General features: G+C 43.8%; 3 protein-coding genes across 3 annotated transcripts; 2 read left to right on the forward strand and 1 right to left on the reverse strand.

Moving 5' to 3' along the window:
* Positions 1-3438: 3438 nt before the first annotated feature.
* LOC116219069 (histone H4) lies at positions 3439-3769 on the reverse strand. Its single transcript, XM_031561991.2, has one exon. It carries the CDS (start codon positions 3763-3765, stop codon positions 3454-3456), a length of 312 nt encoding a protein of 103 aa, XP_031417851.1. The 5' UTR covers positions 3766-3769; the 3' UTR covers positions 3439-3453.
* Positions 3770-8159: 4390 nt separating this feature from the next.
* On the forward strand, positions 8160-12212 carry LOC105904074 (histone H1-like). The gene is made up of 2 exons (XM_012831904.2): positions 8160-8812; positions 12202-12212. The coding sequence occupies exons 1-2, from the start codon at positions 8187-8189 to the stop codon at positions 12206-12208; spliced, it is 633 nt and encodes a 210-aa protein (XP_012687358.2). The 5' UTR covers positions 8160-8186; the 3' UTR covers positions 12209-12212.
* On the forward strand, positions 10591-11058 carry LOC105904075 (histone H3). Its single transcript, XM_012831905.2, has one exon. It carries the CDS (start codon positions 10626-10628, stop codon positions 11034-11036), a length of 411 nt encoding a protein of 136 aa, XP_012687359.1. The 5' UTR covers positions 10591-10625; the 3' UTR covers positions 11037-11058.
* Positions 12213-19435: the final 7223 nt, after the last annotated feature.

Here is a 19435-nt window from a genome sequence, read left to right on the forward strand (position 1 = left end):
GACGCTTCGACAGGGAATCGAACTAGCAACCTTCTGTTTACTAAACGACTTCTCTACCTACTGTACCACTGCCGCCTCCACACAACCTGAGGGGTGTGCATGTGTGTTCATGTGTGTCCGGCTATCAAAATGGCCGACCCATCACAAACTAGTAGACTGTAAACTAAATGAATAACAAAATAAAATACAATAAAACTACAGTCAAATGAGTTACTCCTTCTTCCTCAGAGGGGACATGTGTGTGTCAGGCTCTAACAGGCCCTGTTCTAAACGACCCACTGCATTAGGCAACCAACTTGTGTTCCTTCCTCTTTTTTTACGGTGAGCTTTCATGAGTAGTCTCCACAGATCACAAGACGTGTGTGTGTATGTGTGTGTGTGTGTGTGTTTGTGTGTGTGTGTGTGTGTGTGTGTGATCCTTCCCTATGAGTCCCCTGTCTGACAGCCACCTGATAGCAATGACCATTAACCACCAATAGGGGTATCTATCACTCCATTAGACACAGATGGTGTTTGTTGTTTGGATGCTTTTACAGTAGTGTCTTAACCGTAAACCTCTATTGTTTTTTTATATGTCATGTAAATAGCCTTGGATGAAACTGTCTGCAAAATACACTAAATACGAGTACTGTTGTTTATTTTTTATTTCAATTTTTAGTTTATAATTAATATTTATAATGTTTGTTTTGAGCTTTGTGCCATGAACAATGCAATACACAACTCAGAATGTGAGCATGTGTGTCCGAGTGGCCATTCACCTCTTCTCCCTTTCACTTAGCCAATCATGTTTGGTAATGCAGTGTAATAGCCATTCACCACCACCAGGGGCTCTGTCACACTACTGCTCTTGGGAACATGTGTTTGTGTACAACCTCTGTTAACATGTGTTTGTGTGTGCGTGTATGTGTGTGTGTGTGCACAACCTCTTCATGTGTGTTTGTGTGTGTACAACCTCTTCACGTGTGTTTGTGTGTGCACAACCCCTGTTCACATGTGTGTGTGTGTGTGCACAGCCCTGTTCACATGTGTATGTGTGTGTGTGTGCACAGCCTCTGTTCACATGTGTATGTGTGTGTGTGTGCTAGAAAAACCTTTGTTCACATGTGTTTGTGTGTGTGTGTGTGTGTGTGTGTGTGTGTGTGTGTGCACAACCTCTGTTCACATATGTGTGTTCAAGCTCTGTTCACATGTGTGTGTCTGTGCACAACCTCTGTTCATATGTGTGTATGTGTGTGTGCATGTGTGTGTGTGTGTGTGTGTGTCTGCACAACCTCCATTCACATGTGTGTATGTGTGTGTGCATGTGTGTGTGCACAACCTCCGTTCACATGAGTGTATGTGTGTGTGCATGTGTGTGTGTGTGTGTGTGTGCATGTATGTGTGCACAACCTCCGTTCACATGTGTGTATGTGTGTGTGCATGTGTGTGTGCACAACCTCTGTTCACGTATGTAAGTATGTGTGTGTGTGTGTGTGTGTGCATGTGCATGTATGTGTGTGCACAACCTCTGTTCACATGTGTGTGTGTCTTTGCACAACCTCTGTTCACATGTGTGTATGTGTGTGTGCATGTGTGCGCGTGCATGTACAGTATGTGTGTGCACAACCTCTGTTCATATGTGTGTGTGTGTTTGTGCACAACCGCTGTTCACGTGTGTGTGTGTGTGCACAACCCCTGTTCACATATGTGAGTGTGTGTGTGTACAACCCTTGTTCACATGTGTGTGTGTGTGTTCTTTCAGCTTTCACAGCATTGTTTACTGAGAGCAGAGGCACTGGCCTGCTGCACTTTGGCCTGCATTTGTGTGTGTGTGTGTGTGTGTGTGTGTGTGTGTGTGTGTGTGTGTGTGCGTGTGTGTTTTGGCCTGCATTTGTATGTGTGCGCGCACACTTTGGCCTGCATTTGTGTACGATCCCGTGGCTTCAGACGCAGAGCTACTACTGACACATGCAAGATCACAACTCCACCCCTCCATAGGGAGCACACATGCCATTTGGACTGAATGCCTGTGCAGAACTGTAACCCGCTTTGTAATATGTGCCAAATGAAGAAATTAAAACATGTTACCCGAATAGTTGGCACAGATCACAAGACGTGTGTGTATGGAAATGTGTGCCTGTGCATAACTGTAACCTGCTTTGTAGTATGTCCCAAATGAAGACACAAAAACATGTTACCTGCAGTGGAGAGTTACTTTATTCAGTCTTTGATATACGTACAAAGTTCAAGTCAATGTACTGCTTCATTCATTGCATTTACCCATGGAGAACACTGGCACATCCTGTCTAGTGCATTTAGTAGCATGTAGCATGTAGCACGTAACGGTGAGGTTGCAGACCAACCAACTGAAAACCCCTACCTTTCCAAACGTGTAGGATAACACCTACGATGGCCGTCAGACGTTCTAGAGCCAGTGATACATCTTATCAGTTCAGGGCTACAGGAGAATCAAGGCGGTGCAACAACATGGAGGACTCCGTGGTTGAGACCGCGCCCGCTACGTAAATATTAAGGGCTCTTTCAAAGATAAGATGAAGAAAACAAAACGATTGGTCATTACTGGTGATTATTGTTACTAAAAGCCTAATTATGAATACTACAGTCCATTTCTGTTAATAGATCCCCCTTAATCTAGTTGAGTGAAAAACTATATTACAGGTTACATAAAACACACTAACACAGAACACTGCAACATAGTGGAAGTGCCTTTACGAAAAGTGTGGGTGGCCCTTAAAAGGACCTTCATGTAGAAACAAGAACGAAATACATGTTAATTTGAGCCTCTGTTCCCTCCGACACGGCGTACTTCCCGAACTCACCCGGCAGAAGCAGACGCACTGCAGTCTGGATCTCCCTGGAGGTGATGGTGGAACACTTGTTGTAGTTATCCAGGCGGGAAGCCTGCCCAGCGATGTGCTCGAAAATGTCGTTCAGGAAGGAATTCATAATGCTCATCGCTTTAGAAGAGATTCCAGTGTGGGGATGAATTTGCTTCAAGACTGTGTACACATAGACTGCAAAGCTTTCTGTATTTCTTGCCTCCCTTTTCTGCGGTCTTGGTTACGGCTTTTTTTTAACCTTTCTTCGGAGCGGATTTCGCTAGTTCAGGCATAATAATTGGCTAGTTTCTGCACTTGTAATGGCGAAGAGGTAGACATGCTGTTTCTATACACACCCGTATGAAACTGGAGTTCGGCATTATTCCCCCTGTCCATAACCAAGGAAAGTGTCATTGGTTAATAAACGAGGGGAGGGGCCGTTAGACCAACTCAGCGCCTCCCACGAATTGTGAGATCACCGCTGACAGCTAGTACTTTTATCGCAATAAGAATGGCCAACGTTGATTTCGTTAAATATACATTTCAATACCGCAGGTTCTGGGTAGGTGCTTTTTAAAGATGACGTGGGTGGCTCTTAAAAGAGCCTTTGAGTTGAAAGAAGCCGGTTATGTCTTCAACCACCAAATCCGTACAGAGTACGGCCCTGGCGTTTCAGTGCGTAAACGACGTCCATGGCGGTCACGGTCTTTCTTTTAGCATGCTCAGTGTAAGTGACAGCATCACGGATCACGTTCTCGAGGAACACCTTCAGCACACCACGAGTTTCTTCGTAAATGAGACCAGAAATACGCTTTACGCCACCACGACGAGCCAGGCGACGAATCGCAGGTTTAGTAATACCCTGGATGTTATCACGGAGAACTTTACGATGGCGCTTGGCGCCGCCTTTCCCCAGTCCTTTGCCGCCTTTTCCTCTTCCGCTCATCTTCAGGAGTGTTCAAGTCCGACAATGACGTACTGGATAACGCTCAGACCGCTGTGTTTATGTGTAGTCAGAGGACCTCTTTGAAGACTTCTACGCGTCACTACGACACGCCCAGACAACACGCTTAACCCTTGTCCTCAGTTAGGAAACAATGTAGCCCTACCTTTGAAAGGAGAAGTAGCCGTATGTTGAGATGGCCACATCTTAACTGTGATCCATGATTGATGTATGCCACAGATACAAAAAGAAATAGCCCTAATTTGAGATGGCTATATCCCACTGTGATGCATTATTGATGTTTGTATGCGACAGATAATACCCCAGACCTTTGAAATAAATAACTGTTATTTGTGTCTGATCACAGATTTTACTTAAACGTTAATGTTGGTTGTAAACGAATGGATAGATTCAAGTTGTTGTTGTGTTGCAAACTGTAGGTTGGTAATTAGTTTGATTAATTATGAACTCATTCGTTTGTATTTTAGTTTATTTGAGACATTGACAACATTTTTATTATTTTTCTAAAATAACCAACTCTATTTAGATAGTGTCTCTGTGGCGAAACAGAGGAATTAAGCAACCACGGCCCAATCAAAATCAGTTGTGTGGCGGAGGCGCATAGTGTAACTCATAGTGTAACTCGCCCATGGGAATATCCTGAGGGAGATGAAACGTCATGCTGCTATTTTCTTTTAATAATCCTGTTCTTCCAAAGAAACGCATGGTGATACCCTTGGAAGGAAGAGAGGGATGGGTGGAGAGACAGAGACACTGTGAGTGTGGGCAGTGCAAGATAATTGAGTGTGCTCTGCATACAGAACTTAACTACATAAAATACATAAAATGTATATCTCCTTATCAAATATGACATGGATTTGATTAAAAAAAAATTCGATCTTCTTACAAATCTGGCCACAAGTTTGAACATTAAAACATTGTTTGACAGGCTTAGGCTACTTAGGCCTGCTTAGGCTCAGTTAAACACGCACTGCAGTTCACACAGATGTGGCTGCCTGCTACGTCCACCAAATGCTACCAAAACTGGTCTCACACGTTACAGCAATACAAAAAAAACACCAAGAGGAGCAAAAACCCTGTAATTTCACACGCCCAGCTCTGATTTTACATTTGAAGTTCAAATCAAAACGAAATCACACTATGACTTTAGTATACAATTGACGTGATCTCTTTATTAATCACTAAATTCATGTTGCATCTTCATACAACTATTACTGTGTTGATATAGGGTTACTATTCGCATCCAGTCGACTTAATAATAATAATTAAGACCATTGTCAGGTTTTTAATGGCACACACGACACACTGGAACACACACGTGCATATATGGAGGCGACACAGGACACACACGCAGGTAGGCCTGAGGTCGCGGTGAATTTATTTTCTGCTTTTTCCCATCCTGGACCGTCCTTCCTCAAGGACCCCCCAGGAGCAGTGGGCAGCTTTGCAGCGCCCGAAGACCAAGTGAAGTGAACTGTCCATCTTTGGTCAGGGATGGACATGAGTTCTGTTATTTTGCATGTTTTTACTGTAGGGGAGAACATGCAAACTCCACACAGAAAGGCCCGGGAGATAGCCCACCTGAGCACTGTGCACTCTGGGGAGGACCTGCCCCCCAGAGCCAACAGCGCCCCATGCGGGAATCGAACCCATGACCTTCTTGCTGTGAGGCAGCAGTGCAAGCAGTGCAAGCAACTGAGCCACCGTGCCACTTATTACTAATGGCCTGAGATCTTATGCTCTGTAGTCAACACCACGGCGTAGAGACGCGGAGCAGGCGAGGTGGTACTGTGTTTCAACGTGTTCAAAACAGATCAAATTTGATTGTAAAAAAATGTTTGTGTGCCTCCTCGTCTGCTTTATGGATAACTGAGGCTTGTAACTTGGTCTTTAGCTGTTTGTGAAATGCACAGCAACTGATTTTAGGCCTTTTATAGTTCTGCTATGTCCACAAATTAAACGTTGATAACCTTTTTGTCTAACTGTTGCACCATGAATACTCCCAAGAAGGCTACAAAAGCCTGCAGCTCTCAAGAAGGCAGCCAAGAGCCCAAAGAAGGCCAAGCCCGCCACGCCCAAAGCAGCAGCGAAGCCTGAGTTCCTAGCAGAGCAGCATCATTCACAGCAGTAGTGTGTAGGCCTTGTATCATGGCCGCATCATTCACAGCAGGCCTTGTATCATATGGCAGTATCATTCACAGCAGTAGTGTGTAGGCCTTGTATCATGGCCGCATCATTCACAGCAGGCCTTGTATCATATGGCAGCATCATTCACAGCAGTAGTCTGCAGGCCTTGTATCATGGCCACATCATTCACAGCTGTTGTCTGCAGGCCTTGTATTATATGGCCACATCATTCACAGCAGTAGTCTGCAGGCCTTGTATCATATGGCAGCATCATTCACAGCAGTAGTGTGTAGGCCTTGTATCATGGCCACATCATTCACAGCAGTAGTGTGTAGGCCTTGTATCATGGCCACATCATTCACAGCTGTTGTCTGTAGGCCTTGTATCATATGGCAGCATCATTAACAGCAGTAGTCTGTAGGCCTTGTATCATAGATAGATAGATAGATAGATGGATACTTTATTAATACCGAGGGAAATTTAGGTCATCCAGTAGCTTATACACATATACACCTATACACCTCACCGACATACACACATACGTAAATCACATATACATACACATAGGGAGAACATATTCACACAGAGTGTTTCCAGACACAGGAAAGGGTCTGACCCTATTGTACAGAGTGCAATGATTTTGACAGTGTCGGTGTCCAGGAGGAAAGTGAGGAAAGTGATCTTGTGCTGCTGGTGTGGATAGAGCAAAAAAATATAATGTTCTTGTGCTTGTGCTTGTGAGGATGGGTAGTGCAAGATAGTGATCTTGTGCTTGTGTGTGTGTGTGTGTCTTTGGAAAGTGCAAAGAGCAAAGTGATAGTGCAGAATATGTAAGTGGTAAAGTCTGTGCATGGGGCTGAGATGAGATGAGCAGGGGAGGGCAGACTGAGGTAGACTCATGCAGAGAAGTCCATCTCCCTCCCCCTCCCCTTCTGCGTGGCGTTAAAAAGCTGAATGGCCCTGGGGACAAAGGACTTCCTCAGCCTGTCCGATGAGCATGACAGTGACAGGAGTCTGCCACTGAATATGCTCTTCTGTCTGTTGAGAGTACTGTGTAGTGGGTGGTGGACATTGTCCAAGATAGTCGTCAGCAACCTACTCAGGGTCCTTCTCTCTGTCACCGTTGTGAGGCAGTCCAGTTCGGTGCCCACAACAGCTCCCGCCTTCCTCACCAGTCTGTCCAGTCGCCCTGCATCCCTCTTCTTTATGCTGCCTCATATGGCAACATCATTCACAGCAGTAGTCTGTAGGCCTTGTATCATATGGAAGGAAGAGAGGGATGGGCAGAGAGACATCCTGTGAGTGTGGGGACTGTATGCTGCAGTGCGTGTGTTCTGTCATGCATAACTACATTAATAGCTCCATATCAAATGACATGGATCTGGATTAAAAACAAAACGCTAATCTTCGAACACATTTGGTCACCAGTTTGAACACTGAAACCTTGTTTGACAGAGTTAGGCTACTCTCAATTAAACTGGCCTCACACGTTACAGCAATGCATGTACAAAGAATGCATACATTATAATAAGCGAAATCACAATACTCCGTGACAGGAAAACGAGTCACCCGATGAGTCCACAACAATTGAATTCAGTTTTTTTTCATATACATTAGCCTGAATTCATGTCCCATATGTGTAAAACTATGAATGTGATGATATGGGGTTTAAAATCGCATCCAATCGAGTTATATTTGCTCCAAGGCTCCAAATCCTGTCCTAGGCAACACCACGGCTAGGGACGCTGAGTAGGTGCGGCGGCAGCACTGTGTTTCGCCACGTTCAAAACAGATGAAATTTGATCATAAACATTCTTCAGAGTGTACCTCTTCATCTCTTTTATGTTTTAATGAGGCATGCAACTTGATCTTTCGCTATTCATGAAATGCACAGCGACCTATTGTATGCGTTTAATAGTGATGTTGTGTCCACGAATTAACCGTCGATAACCTCAATTGCTCGATGACTATAGGTTTGTCTAACTGTTGCAACATGAATACTCAGAAATTACAAACCCTGATTACATTACAGGAAAGTACACACTTTATTCTTTTAATCCGGCTCCTTATTTTTTTGTAATTGCGGTTTCATCACAGTTGTTTTTCTCTCTATGGGAAAGGAGAAAACACATCTGTGCGTTTTGCCGAGGCGAAGCTTGCGCAGCTCTTTGAGTTGAGTCTGAACGGTTCTCATGTCGACTTTAATACCAGCCCACTGCATCCTCAGTTATTCTCTAGCTCTCACTTGCTGTCCGATCAGTAGAAAGCAAATCACAATGGCAGAAGTCGCCCCAGCACCTCCTCCCGCTAAAGCCATGAAGAAGAAGGCTGTTAGGCCAAAGCAAACAGGACCAAGTGTCGGCGAACTGATCGTGAAATCTATTTCTGCATCCAAGGAGAGGAAAGGAGTTTCTCTTGCAGCTCTGAAAAAGGATCTGGCTGCCGGCGGATACGACGTAGAAAAGAAAAATGCTCGTGTCAAGTTGGCCATCAAGAGTCTAGTTGCTAAGGGAACACTGGTTCAACTTAAAGGCACTGGTGCGACTGGCTCCTTCAAGCTGAACAAGACACAAGCCGAGGCACAGAAGAAGACTGTGAAGAAAGCCGCTCCTAAAGCGAAGAAACCTGCAGCAAAGAAGCCTGCTGCAGCAAAGAAACCCGCTGCAGCAAAGAAACCCAAGAAGGTAGCGGTGGCTAAAAAGCCAGCGGTGGCTAAGAAGTCTCCGAAGAAAGCCAAGAAGCCAGCCACCCTTAAGAAGGCCACAAAGAGTCCCAAGAAGGCTACAAAACCCGCAGCTCCCAAGAAGGCAGCCAAGAGCCCGAAGAAGGCCAAGGCTGCTAAGCCCAAAGCAGTAGCGAAGCCTGAGGCGGCTAAACCTAAGAGGGCTGCCCCTAAGCAGAGGTAGAACTGTTTATATGATCCGCAAGCAAAGGCTCTTTTAAGAGCCACCCAATAATTTCACCTAAAGCTCTTACTCCGAATTAAAACATTCAGTAACAGTAACATCTAGGTAGTTATCACATTATATAATGTATGTAAGCTATACATTACAGTCTAGCTTACTACATTTCTGATGCAAGTGGACCAGAAGTGGCAAACCACCTGTGATGCAGTGGATTGTCTGTCTCAAGCCTCACGTGGAAACATAATAGCCGGCGTAGCATAATACCACCCGGGACATTTGGCTGAAGACCTGGTAAATGCACTATTTGGTATAATTTACCCAGAGTTGATTAGACCGGATTACTATCAGTCAAAAACTAGCCGACTTCGAATGCATTTAGACGTGCAAACGGAGACAGCGATACAAATATAATGATTTGTTTATTTTCATCTATTTGGGAAAAGGAATAAACAAAGCATACGTGGTACAATTCATTTTACACCACGAGACTCAATTGCATGGTTCCTGAACATTTATATCATGAGAGGAAGTTTAGAAACGGCAAATCTTATCTGTCCATGAAAGGATAAAAAGTATGGTAGCATTCTGGGTCTATAATTATAAATTCACGCCTAAATGCTCCGGCTTTTTCTAACGTTTTTCTTGTTTTGAAAGTGGCCAAGGAAGCGGGAAAGTGATTAACAAAAAAGGCCACTAAAAGATACGTCACACAAGGTGACACAAAATTGTCTTGCCTTTGATTGGCTTATTCTTTCTGCATCGCAGCCATAGGGAGTTGCTGCTAGCTCCACTCTAAAATCACTCCCCGTTCGCAGCGCTGTTACACTCTCTAGTCTAGAAGATGTACAGCAAAGGCATAATCGCTATTTTGTCACAATGAGCGGTAGTGGGAAAACCGGTGGATAGGCTGGAGCCAAGGCTTTTAGACTCGTTTCTCCGGGGCTGTTCCCCGTCGGCCGTGTGCAGAGGCTGCTGCGCAAGGGCAACCGTGTCGGTGTCGGTGCTGGGGCTCCAGTTTATGTGGCTGCCGTGCTCGAGTACCTGACTGCTGAGATCCTGGATACCTTGGGTTCAAATGTGAAAAGTACCCGAACAGTTTGACATGATAATCGAGACTAGTTGTTGCCATTAAACGTTCCACCTATGCATATGCACGTCTGCCTCGACCAGTTGTGAAGTTATATTTATGAACAGGAAAGAGTGATGGAATGAAGTCATATCCATCACAGTGGTTGCCACATTGTTCTACACAAGTCCAAGTTTCAAGAAGAAAGCTCAAAAACTGCCATCAGAATAGTTTCAGTGACTGCGACTATATCCAGCAGACGATTTTTACATGAGTTTTGTACAGCCTACTAGATATGCTGGCTACGTATGATTTAGCTTTCTTTCACATTGTTTGCCCCTGTACATTTAGACATTATAATTGCAGAAGCCTATCATTTGTGTCTTTCGGTGTAGCTCTACGTTTGTACGGCATGTGACTTTTCGTCATCATTTTTCAGTCTCATTTTGACTACAATTCGAATCATATTTAGGTATATCGGTTATACCGGACTTACATAAAGTGAAGACTATCTGTATATTGTATATGGAGTACATTTTTAACAGCAGATTTGAATGTAAGGAAATGTTGCAAAAGATTTGTGCGATAGTTCGAATTCCAGGCGTCATCCGGAAGTACAAATATTTTGTCCAATCAGTGGAGACCAAAGTAGCGACGTATCAGTGGGAAGCTCACTGTTGGAGGCTTTAAAAAGACCATGTTCCCGCGGAAATGTTCATTCAACTACACCAGCATCGGCAGTAATGGCAAGAACCAAGCAAACCGCTCGTAAATCCACCGGTGGCAAAGCCCCAAGGAAGCAGCTCGCTACTAAGGCTGCACGCAAGAGTGCACCAGCCACCGGTGGCGTTAAGAAGCCTCATCGTTACAGGCCTGGCACCGTGGCTCTGAGGGAAATCCGTCGTTATCAGAAGTCCACCGAGTTGCTGATCCGTAAACTGCCTTTTCAGCGTCTGGTCAGAGAAATCGCTCAGGACTTCAAGACCGACCTGCGCTTCCAGAGCTCTGCCGTCATGGCTCTTCAGGAGGCTAGCGAGGCCTACCTAGTCGGTCTGTTTGAGGACACCAACCTGTGCGCCATCCACGCTAAGAGAGTCACCATCATGCCCAAGGACATCCAGCTGGCCCGTCGCATTCGCGGAGAGCGCGCTTAAATTAACATCAACACAAAGTACAACGGCTCTTTTAAGAGCCCCCTCATTATGTCTTTCTAAAAGTTTACGTTCCATTTTTTAAATACTTCGACTGTTATGACAGAGCAGGCCTGCGAAGTTGAAATGTGTAGTTCATGTGAATGGCAATTGGAAAAGGGATTATATACGATGTCAGAATATGACTTGTGGGTAAAGACGTTAAAACAGGTAGTAGCATATAGCATTATATTAACACGTACAATATAATTAGTTATTAACAAAAGGTGGAACCGTAATCACTCGAACTTGGAAGACCTAAACGTTTTACGCTACAATCACTGGCTGTCACATAACAAACAGAACACGGAAGTACAATCACCCATACCCCACTCCCGCTACACGCCACAGGGATTTAATACAATACGTTGTGTTTGTTTTGATATTGATGGTTAATTCTTCGTGATGTGCAAAGGAAGGCTATGTAAGACACTGAAACTTCGGATGCAACTGTGGCGGGAAGTGTTTTGAAAAACATTTGAAACCACAGAATAAGGATTCCATGTTTCAAAACCAATGCAACATCGACATCTCACGGCCGTTTGCGTTAGTGCTGGACGTCACGTTTTGCTATACGCAAAAATATGTAACAAAATAGAGTATGTACATCCGATGTGCAACGGCACAATATTAGTATACGTTTGTTGATGTGTGTTTCCAAGTGCCTCTCTCTCTCCCTCTGACTTTAAGCTTAATTAATGTATTGGAGCCGTGAGTGTGAAGACAGACACATGCACACAGTAAGCAGATAGGCCTCAGTGCTGGGCTCGGGCTCGGGTCTTTGTTCTGTTTGGAGGTGAGCGGGGTATGGCAGGTGGGAGTAGCTCCTTGGAGATCAGATTTGACCTGCAAGTTGCAAAAACACATATAGACAGAGGTGATCTTGGTGTTGGCACTTTGCTCTCTGCCAGTCACCTTATCAGTTGAATGAATACTTGAACAGGCTCCCCTATCTTTTAGCAAACGTAAAACATCAAATCTTTTTCATGTCAGGTGGAAGCAACACTATTTTTATTATTATTAATAATAATATTCTTGTTGTAGTTAATATTATTATTATCATTATTATTGTTGTTGTTATATATAGCTACTATAATATGTGTACCTCTTTAATATTTTTTTTCTCCAGTTTATGATGAGGTGAGACTGGCAGCAACACCTGTGCAGGGAGAGTGGAGGTAAAGGCAAGGGGTGAGTGGGGGACGGTCAGCGACGATGAATAAGGCATAAACGATGCCCAGGTGGTGTGCCGGCAGCTTGGTTGTGCCAACGCCGTGTCTGCGCCCACTTTGGCCCCACTAAATTTCAGTGAGTATGCCAGCACAGCAACAGGAAGTTGTGTGTTCTAGATCAGAGTCAATCATTGCAATGCAATGCAATTATTATTGCAATAACTATTGATAAGCTGTCACTCCGATAACAAGAAGGAACTGTTCCACTGTATTTGTGTGATCGACCGGTGTCACATTATCAAATGCCTAACATTTCACTTCACTTCACCTTAGGGCTGTGAGCATGAGTTCATTCTAAAATGTACTCCTAAATCGGAGGAAAAAAGTCCAAACAAGAACAAAACTAAATTATTACAGGTGTTTTAATGACACACACAAGCACACACACACATACGCACACACAAACAAACACACACAGACACACACACACACACACACACACACACACACACACACACACACACACACACACACACACACACACACACACAGTCTAACACACACATACACAGCCCAACACTGGATTTACACCACTAACGATACATACAACGTCGAACGGGTTCTTCATTTGTGCACTGGGAGTCCTACGGAGGTCAGAGGCCTTTTTAGCATCAGTTGAAAATGTTAAGTTTTAATAGAGTTTAATTAGTGTTTTAAAGGCCCTTTTTTATGAACTTTTGCTATGAAAGATTTTTTTGCTATACAATCACAAGGAAATGGCAGAGAGAAATACAAAATAAAAAACAAACAGGTTGACATTGACCCAGATCAAGTCTTGGGCAGCACGGTGGCTCAGTGGTTAGCACTGTCGCCTCACATCAAAAAGGCCCTGGGTACCAATCCCGGTCGTTCCAGGTCCTTTCTTTGTGGAGTTTGCATGTTCTCCCTGTGCCTGCGTGGGTTTTCTCCGGGTACTCCGGTTTCCCCATGCACACAAACACACACGCACACACAGCCCAACACTGGATTTACACCAATGACTATACATACAACGTCGAACAGCTTCTTCATTTGTCAACCCGGAGTTGTCTAGTCCTACTGAGGTCAGAGGTCAGTTGAAAATAACAAGTTTGTTTGTTTATAAACTTTTGCATTGAAGGATTGTATTGCTCTACAATCACAAGGAAATGGCAGAGAGATAAAAAGGTCAGAGATTGACATTGACCCAGATCCAGTCTTAGGGGTTGAGTCAGGCATCAAATTAACGCTACCGGGGAAACAACCCAGGCCTTTTATAGCCGTGAAGCAGATAAGAGTCAGTTTCAGTGAGTATGCCAGCACAGCAGGAAGTTGTGTGTTGTAGATCAGAGTCAATCACTGCAAGGTTATTCTAATAACTATTAATTAGCTGTCACTCCGATAACAAGAAGGAACTGTTCCACTTTATTTGTGTGATCGACCGGTGTCACATTATCAAATGCCTCACATTTCACTTCACTTCACCTTAGGGCTGTGAGCCCTGTAAAAAATGTACTCCTAAATCGGAGGTGTTTTAATGACATAATGTCAAACCACTGAATATGTACACTTTCTCTAGCTTTAGACCGACAACATACAACAATGAACTTGGAGGTTCTGCTGTGCGCGGTCCTTCTTGGAGGGGTCCAAGCTGATGGTTCAGTCCAAACTGATGGTTCAGTCCAAGCTATTGGTAAAGTCAAACGGCAGGGCATTGACATTTACATTTACATTTACATTCAATTGAATTCAGTTACATTCAATTCAATTCAATTCAATTCAATTACATTTTATTTATATAGCACCAAAACAATAAAACTGTAAGCAAGCATAAGTGACTGGACATATTGACAATAATATGTGTTCTGTATCAGAGAAATGTAAAGCTTTTTCTACTGTGATGCTTAGAGTCTATACTACTACAACACATAACAATTATGAGTGCAGTCATATCTATTCATAAATAGCTTTATAGATTCATGTTGCATTATTAATACTTAATAAACATTTATAGATCTGTTCTTAATGGAAACTTAATAAACATCTATAGATCTTTTTATAATGCTTAATGCATCCTGGGTTTAAGTGAAGTGTTACTATGTTTCCAGCTGCTGTCACTGTTGTACATTACATAGAAGCATTTGCAAAATGTATGCTTTGTTGTTGTTGTTGTTTAGGTTCCGTGGTGACGAGATGCGAGGCATGTCATAAACACGCAACCTGTTACTCATCAAGCCCTGACCAAGAGGGTGAGGGCTTCTCTTGTATGTGTGACGACGGTTTCTCTGGCAACGGCCTCGAGTGCCACGATCGCGTGGCATGCAGCAGCGGCACCTCCTGCTGTCGCCACGGCTACCGGTGGACCCCTGACCTCGGCTGCGTGGATGAAGATGAGTGTTCCTCCACCGATGGCGGCACCCCTTGCCCGCCTCCGACCGCGTGTGAGAACACCCCGGGTTCCTTCGCTTGCCTGATGCCTGCAACCTCAAAGTCCGCCAGCCTTCGCTCCCGTGCCAGGCCAGAGTCCCGCTCGGTGCAGTTCGGCTGCGGGGGCGTCGTGTGCCCGCCTGGGCAAGACTGCCTGAACATCAACGGCATACTGGCCTGCGCTGACCCTTGCCAACACTACACCTCCCTCAACCAAGCCTGGCGTGCCACCGACCACCGAGTGGACCACGGCACCCCGGCCTGCGACAGCCAGGGAAACTGGCACGGTTGGTACCGGCTCTTCCTGGGCAACGACAGCGTCCGGATGCCGGAGCGGTGTGTAGAGAGGTATGCGTGCGGCACGGACGTCCCCCTCTGGCTCGCCACGCCCCACCCGGAACACTACGAAGAGGTGGTGAGGGCCAGAGTGTGTGGAGCCTGGGAGGCTGACTGCTGTCAGTATAACTCCAACCCCATCCACGTCAAGGCCTGCCCAGGGGGAGCTTATGTCTACAAGCTGGTCAGCTCCTCCCTCTGCTTCTCCGCCTACTGTGCTGGTAGGTTGACTCAAGCATGCATCCAAGCTAGATAGATAGATAGATAGATAGATATATATATATAGATAGATAGATAGATAGATAGATAGATAGATTGATAGATATGAAGATAGATAGATAGACAGATAGATAGATAGATAGATAGATAGATAGATACATGTTTTTCTTTTGTGTCTTCATTGTTCTTTCCCCATCACTCCCTATCACCCAAGATCCCAACACCCAGATCTGTGCAACATGTGGAGTGGATGAGAAATGTGTGAGTGATGATGGGATCACCTGGAGATGCGAGCAAAAAGGTGAGATCTGAGACTTGAAGGAAAACTTCTTCTTCAGTCATTTTCTACAGTTTCTTTACAGTTATTGAGGGTAAACAGACACAGGTACAGTATATCTCTGTAGGAGTTGTCCATGTTGTCAAACACATTATGACATAACATTACTAGTGTGACCGCACAGATACAAATTTAACCCCTAATTATTATTATTATTATTATTAGTGTTGTTGTTGTTGTTGTTATATATAGCTAATATAATATGAGTCAGTTTAATATTTTCTTTCTCCAGTCTATGAGGTGAGACTGTCAGGGGGCAGCAGCACCTGTGCAGGGAGAGTGGAGGTAAAGGTGAGGGGTGAGTGGGGGACGGTCTGTGACGATGATTGGGACATGAGCGATGCCCAGGTGACGTGCCGGCAGCTGGGTTGTGGCAACGCCGTGTCTGTGCGCAGCTCAGCCACCTTTGGCCAGGGCACCGGGCCTATCTGGCTGGACGACGTTCGGTGTTCAGGCTCTGAGTTGGCTCTCAACCAGTGCCCTCATCGGGGGTTTGGTGTCCACGACTGTACACATGCGGAAGATGCCGGCGTGGTCTGCTCAGGTGAGACTGTCTTCTTTGTAATACTGCAATTGTTTCTCATGGAATCGACAATTTACATTGTACAGACGCACAACTGAGCTCAGTTCACTGGAGTCATTCTTGTAGAGAGCAGCTACGGAGTATAGAGCAGCCAGCATCAGAGCATATGGAGTTAGAACAGTTAGAGCATATGAAGGGATCTTAACCCATCGAAGTCCATAGAGTTTTAGATGTATAGATGTAGTATGATAAGCTGCAGAGATGCCCAGGACACAAGAGTTAGAGATCTTAATGCTCTCATCTAATCATAGTTGGATGCTAAAAGGATTTTTCCAAATTTGCTAACTAATTGTCAATATGGAAAGCCTGTCATGGAGGGAACCCATGGCTCTTGAAGCACCAGAGCCTCACAATAGACCTGCCCCAAATAGTATATATTAACACCTAAGTTAAATCAAAAAGATAAAGCCTAAAATCAAGCATGTATGAAAGAAATCTAAAATCTCCTTCAGTCCATTAGTACACATGCTAGGTCTTTAGTACACCTGCAAGGTCATGCTACTAAAGAAAGTATATGTCTTGATAATACACACATAGATGGGTTCATGATTACTGATGATAATTCATCATAGATTATACAAGGAGCCTAGCACTAGAAGGTATAGATATGAAGATAGATAGACAGATAGATAGATAGATAGATAGATAGATAGATAGATAGATAGATAGATAGACAGATAGATAGATATAGATAGATAGATAGATAGACAGATAGATAGATAGATAGATAGATAGACAGATAGATAGATAGATAGATAGATAGATACATGTTTTTCTTTTGTGTCTTCATTGTTCTTTTCCCATCACTCCCTATCACCCAAGATCCCAACACCCAGATATGTGCAACATGTGGAGTAGATGAGAAATGTGTGAGTGATGATGGGATCACCTGGAGATGCGAGCAAAAAGGTGAGATCTGAGACTTGAAGGAAAACTTCTTCTTCAGTCATTTTCTACAGTTTCTTTACAGTTATTGAGGGGAAACAGACACAGGTACAGTATATCTCTGTAGGAGTTGTCCATGTTGTCAAACACATTATGACATAACATTACTAGTGTGACCGCACAGATACAAATTTAACCCCTGATTATTATTATTATTATTATTATTATTATTATTAGTGTTGTTGTTGTTGTGATATATAGCTAATATAATATGAGTCAGTTTAATATTTTCTTTCTCCAGTCTATGAGGTGAGACTGTCAGGGGGCAGCAGCACCTGTGCAGGGAGAGTGGAGGTAAAGGTGAGGGGTGAGTGGGGGACGGTCTGTGACGATGATTGGGGCATAAGCGATGCCCAGGTGGCGTGCCGGCAGCTGGGTTGTGGCAACGCCGTGTCTGTGCGCAGCTCAGCCTCCTTTGGCCAGGGCACCGGGCCTATCTGGCTGGACGACGTTCGGTGTTCAGGCTCTGAGTTGGCTCTCAACCAGTGCCCTCATCGGGGGTTTGGTGTCCACGACTGTACACATGCTGAAGATGCCGGCGTGGTCTGCTCAGGTGAGACTGTCTTCTTTGTAATACTGCAATTGTTTCTCATGGAATCGACATTTCACATTGTACAGGCGCACAACTGAGCTCAGTTCACTGGAGTCATTCTTGTAGAGAGCAGCTACGGAGTATAGAGCAGCCAGCATCAGAGCATATGGAGTTAGAACAGTTAGAGCATATGAAGGGATCTTAACCCATCGAAGTCCATAGAGTTTTAGATGTATAGATGTAGTAGATAGATAGATAGATAGATAGATAGATAGATAGATAGATTGATAGATAGATAGATAGATAGATTGATAGATATGAAGATAGATAGACAGATAGACAGATAGATAGATAGATAGATAGATAGATAGATAGATAGATAGATAGATAGATTGATAGATAGATAGATAGATAGATAGATAGATAGATATATATATATATATATATATAGATAGATAGATAGATAGATAGATAGATTGATAGATATGAAGATAGATAGACAGATAGACAGATAGATAGATAGATAGATTGATAGATAGATAGATATATAGATAGATAGATAGATATATATATAGATAGATAGATAGATAGATAGATAGATTGATAGATATGAAGATAGATAGACAGATAGACAAATAGATAGATAGATAGATAGACAGATAGATAGATAGATAGATAGATAGATAGATAGATAGATAGATATATATAGATAGATAGATAGATAGATAGATAGATAGATTGATAGATATGAAGATAGATAGACAGATAGATAGATAGATAGATAGATAGATAGATAGATAGATAGATAGATAGACAGATAGACAGATAGATAGATAGATAGATAGATAGATAGACAGATAGATAGATAGATAGATAGATAGATAGATAGATAGATAGATAGATAGATAGATAGATAGATAGATTGATAGATAGATAGATAGATAGATAGATAGATAGATAGATACATGTTTTTCTTTTGTGTCTTCATTGTTCTTTTCCCATCACTCCCTATCACCCAAGATCCCAACACCCAGATCTGTGCAACATGTGGAGTAGATGAGAAATGTGTGAGTGATGATGGGATCACCTGGAGATGCGAGCAAAAAGGTGAGATCTGAGACTTGAAGGAAAACTTCTTCTTCAGGCAATGCAATGCATTCAATTTATATAGTGCCAAAACAATGAAATTGTCTCGAGACGCTTTAAAAATCAAGTGGTGGTCTGTTTCAAAACAACATTTCCCTTAAATATTTGAGTGTTTATCCCCCATTTAGATCTACCTGTGGTACCCGTTCGGCTGGTCGGGGGTAGCGGTCAGTGTTCCGGCCGAGTGGAGGTGAAGTTACGAGGCACTTGGGGCACGGTGTGCGACGACCTCTGGGACATGAACGACGCCGAGGTGGTCTGCAGGCAGATGGTATGCGGAGAAGCGCTGGCTGCTCCAGGCTCGGCTCGATTTGGTCAGGGCAGTGGCCAGATCTGGATGGACGATGTCGACTGCACTGGCAGCGAGGAGGATCTACACCAGTGCCAGCACAGGGGCATCGGCAGCCATAACTGTGGACACAACAAGGATGCTGGGGTGGTCTGTGCAGGTCAGAAAAGCTATGTGAATTATCCAGAATCGTCTTTGTGGCATTTCCTTAAACATGAAAACATAGACCTCAGAACATTCATGTCTGTCTATCTATCTATCTATCTATCTATCTATCTATCTGTCTATCTATCTATCTGGATGCTGGGGTGGTCTGTGCAGGTCAAAAAAGCTATCTGAATTATTCAGAACCTTCAGAA

Source organism: Clupea harengus, chromosome 24 (genome assembly GCF_900700415.2).
Source record: "Clupea harengus chromosome 24, Ch_v2.0.2, whole genome shotgun sequence".
Lineage (NCBI taxonomy): Eukaryota > Metazoa > Chordata > Actinopteri > Clupeiformes > Clupeidae > Clupea > Clupea harengus.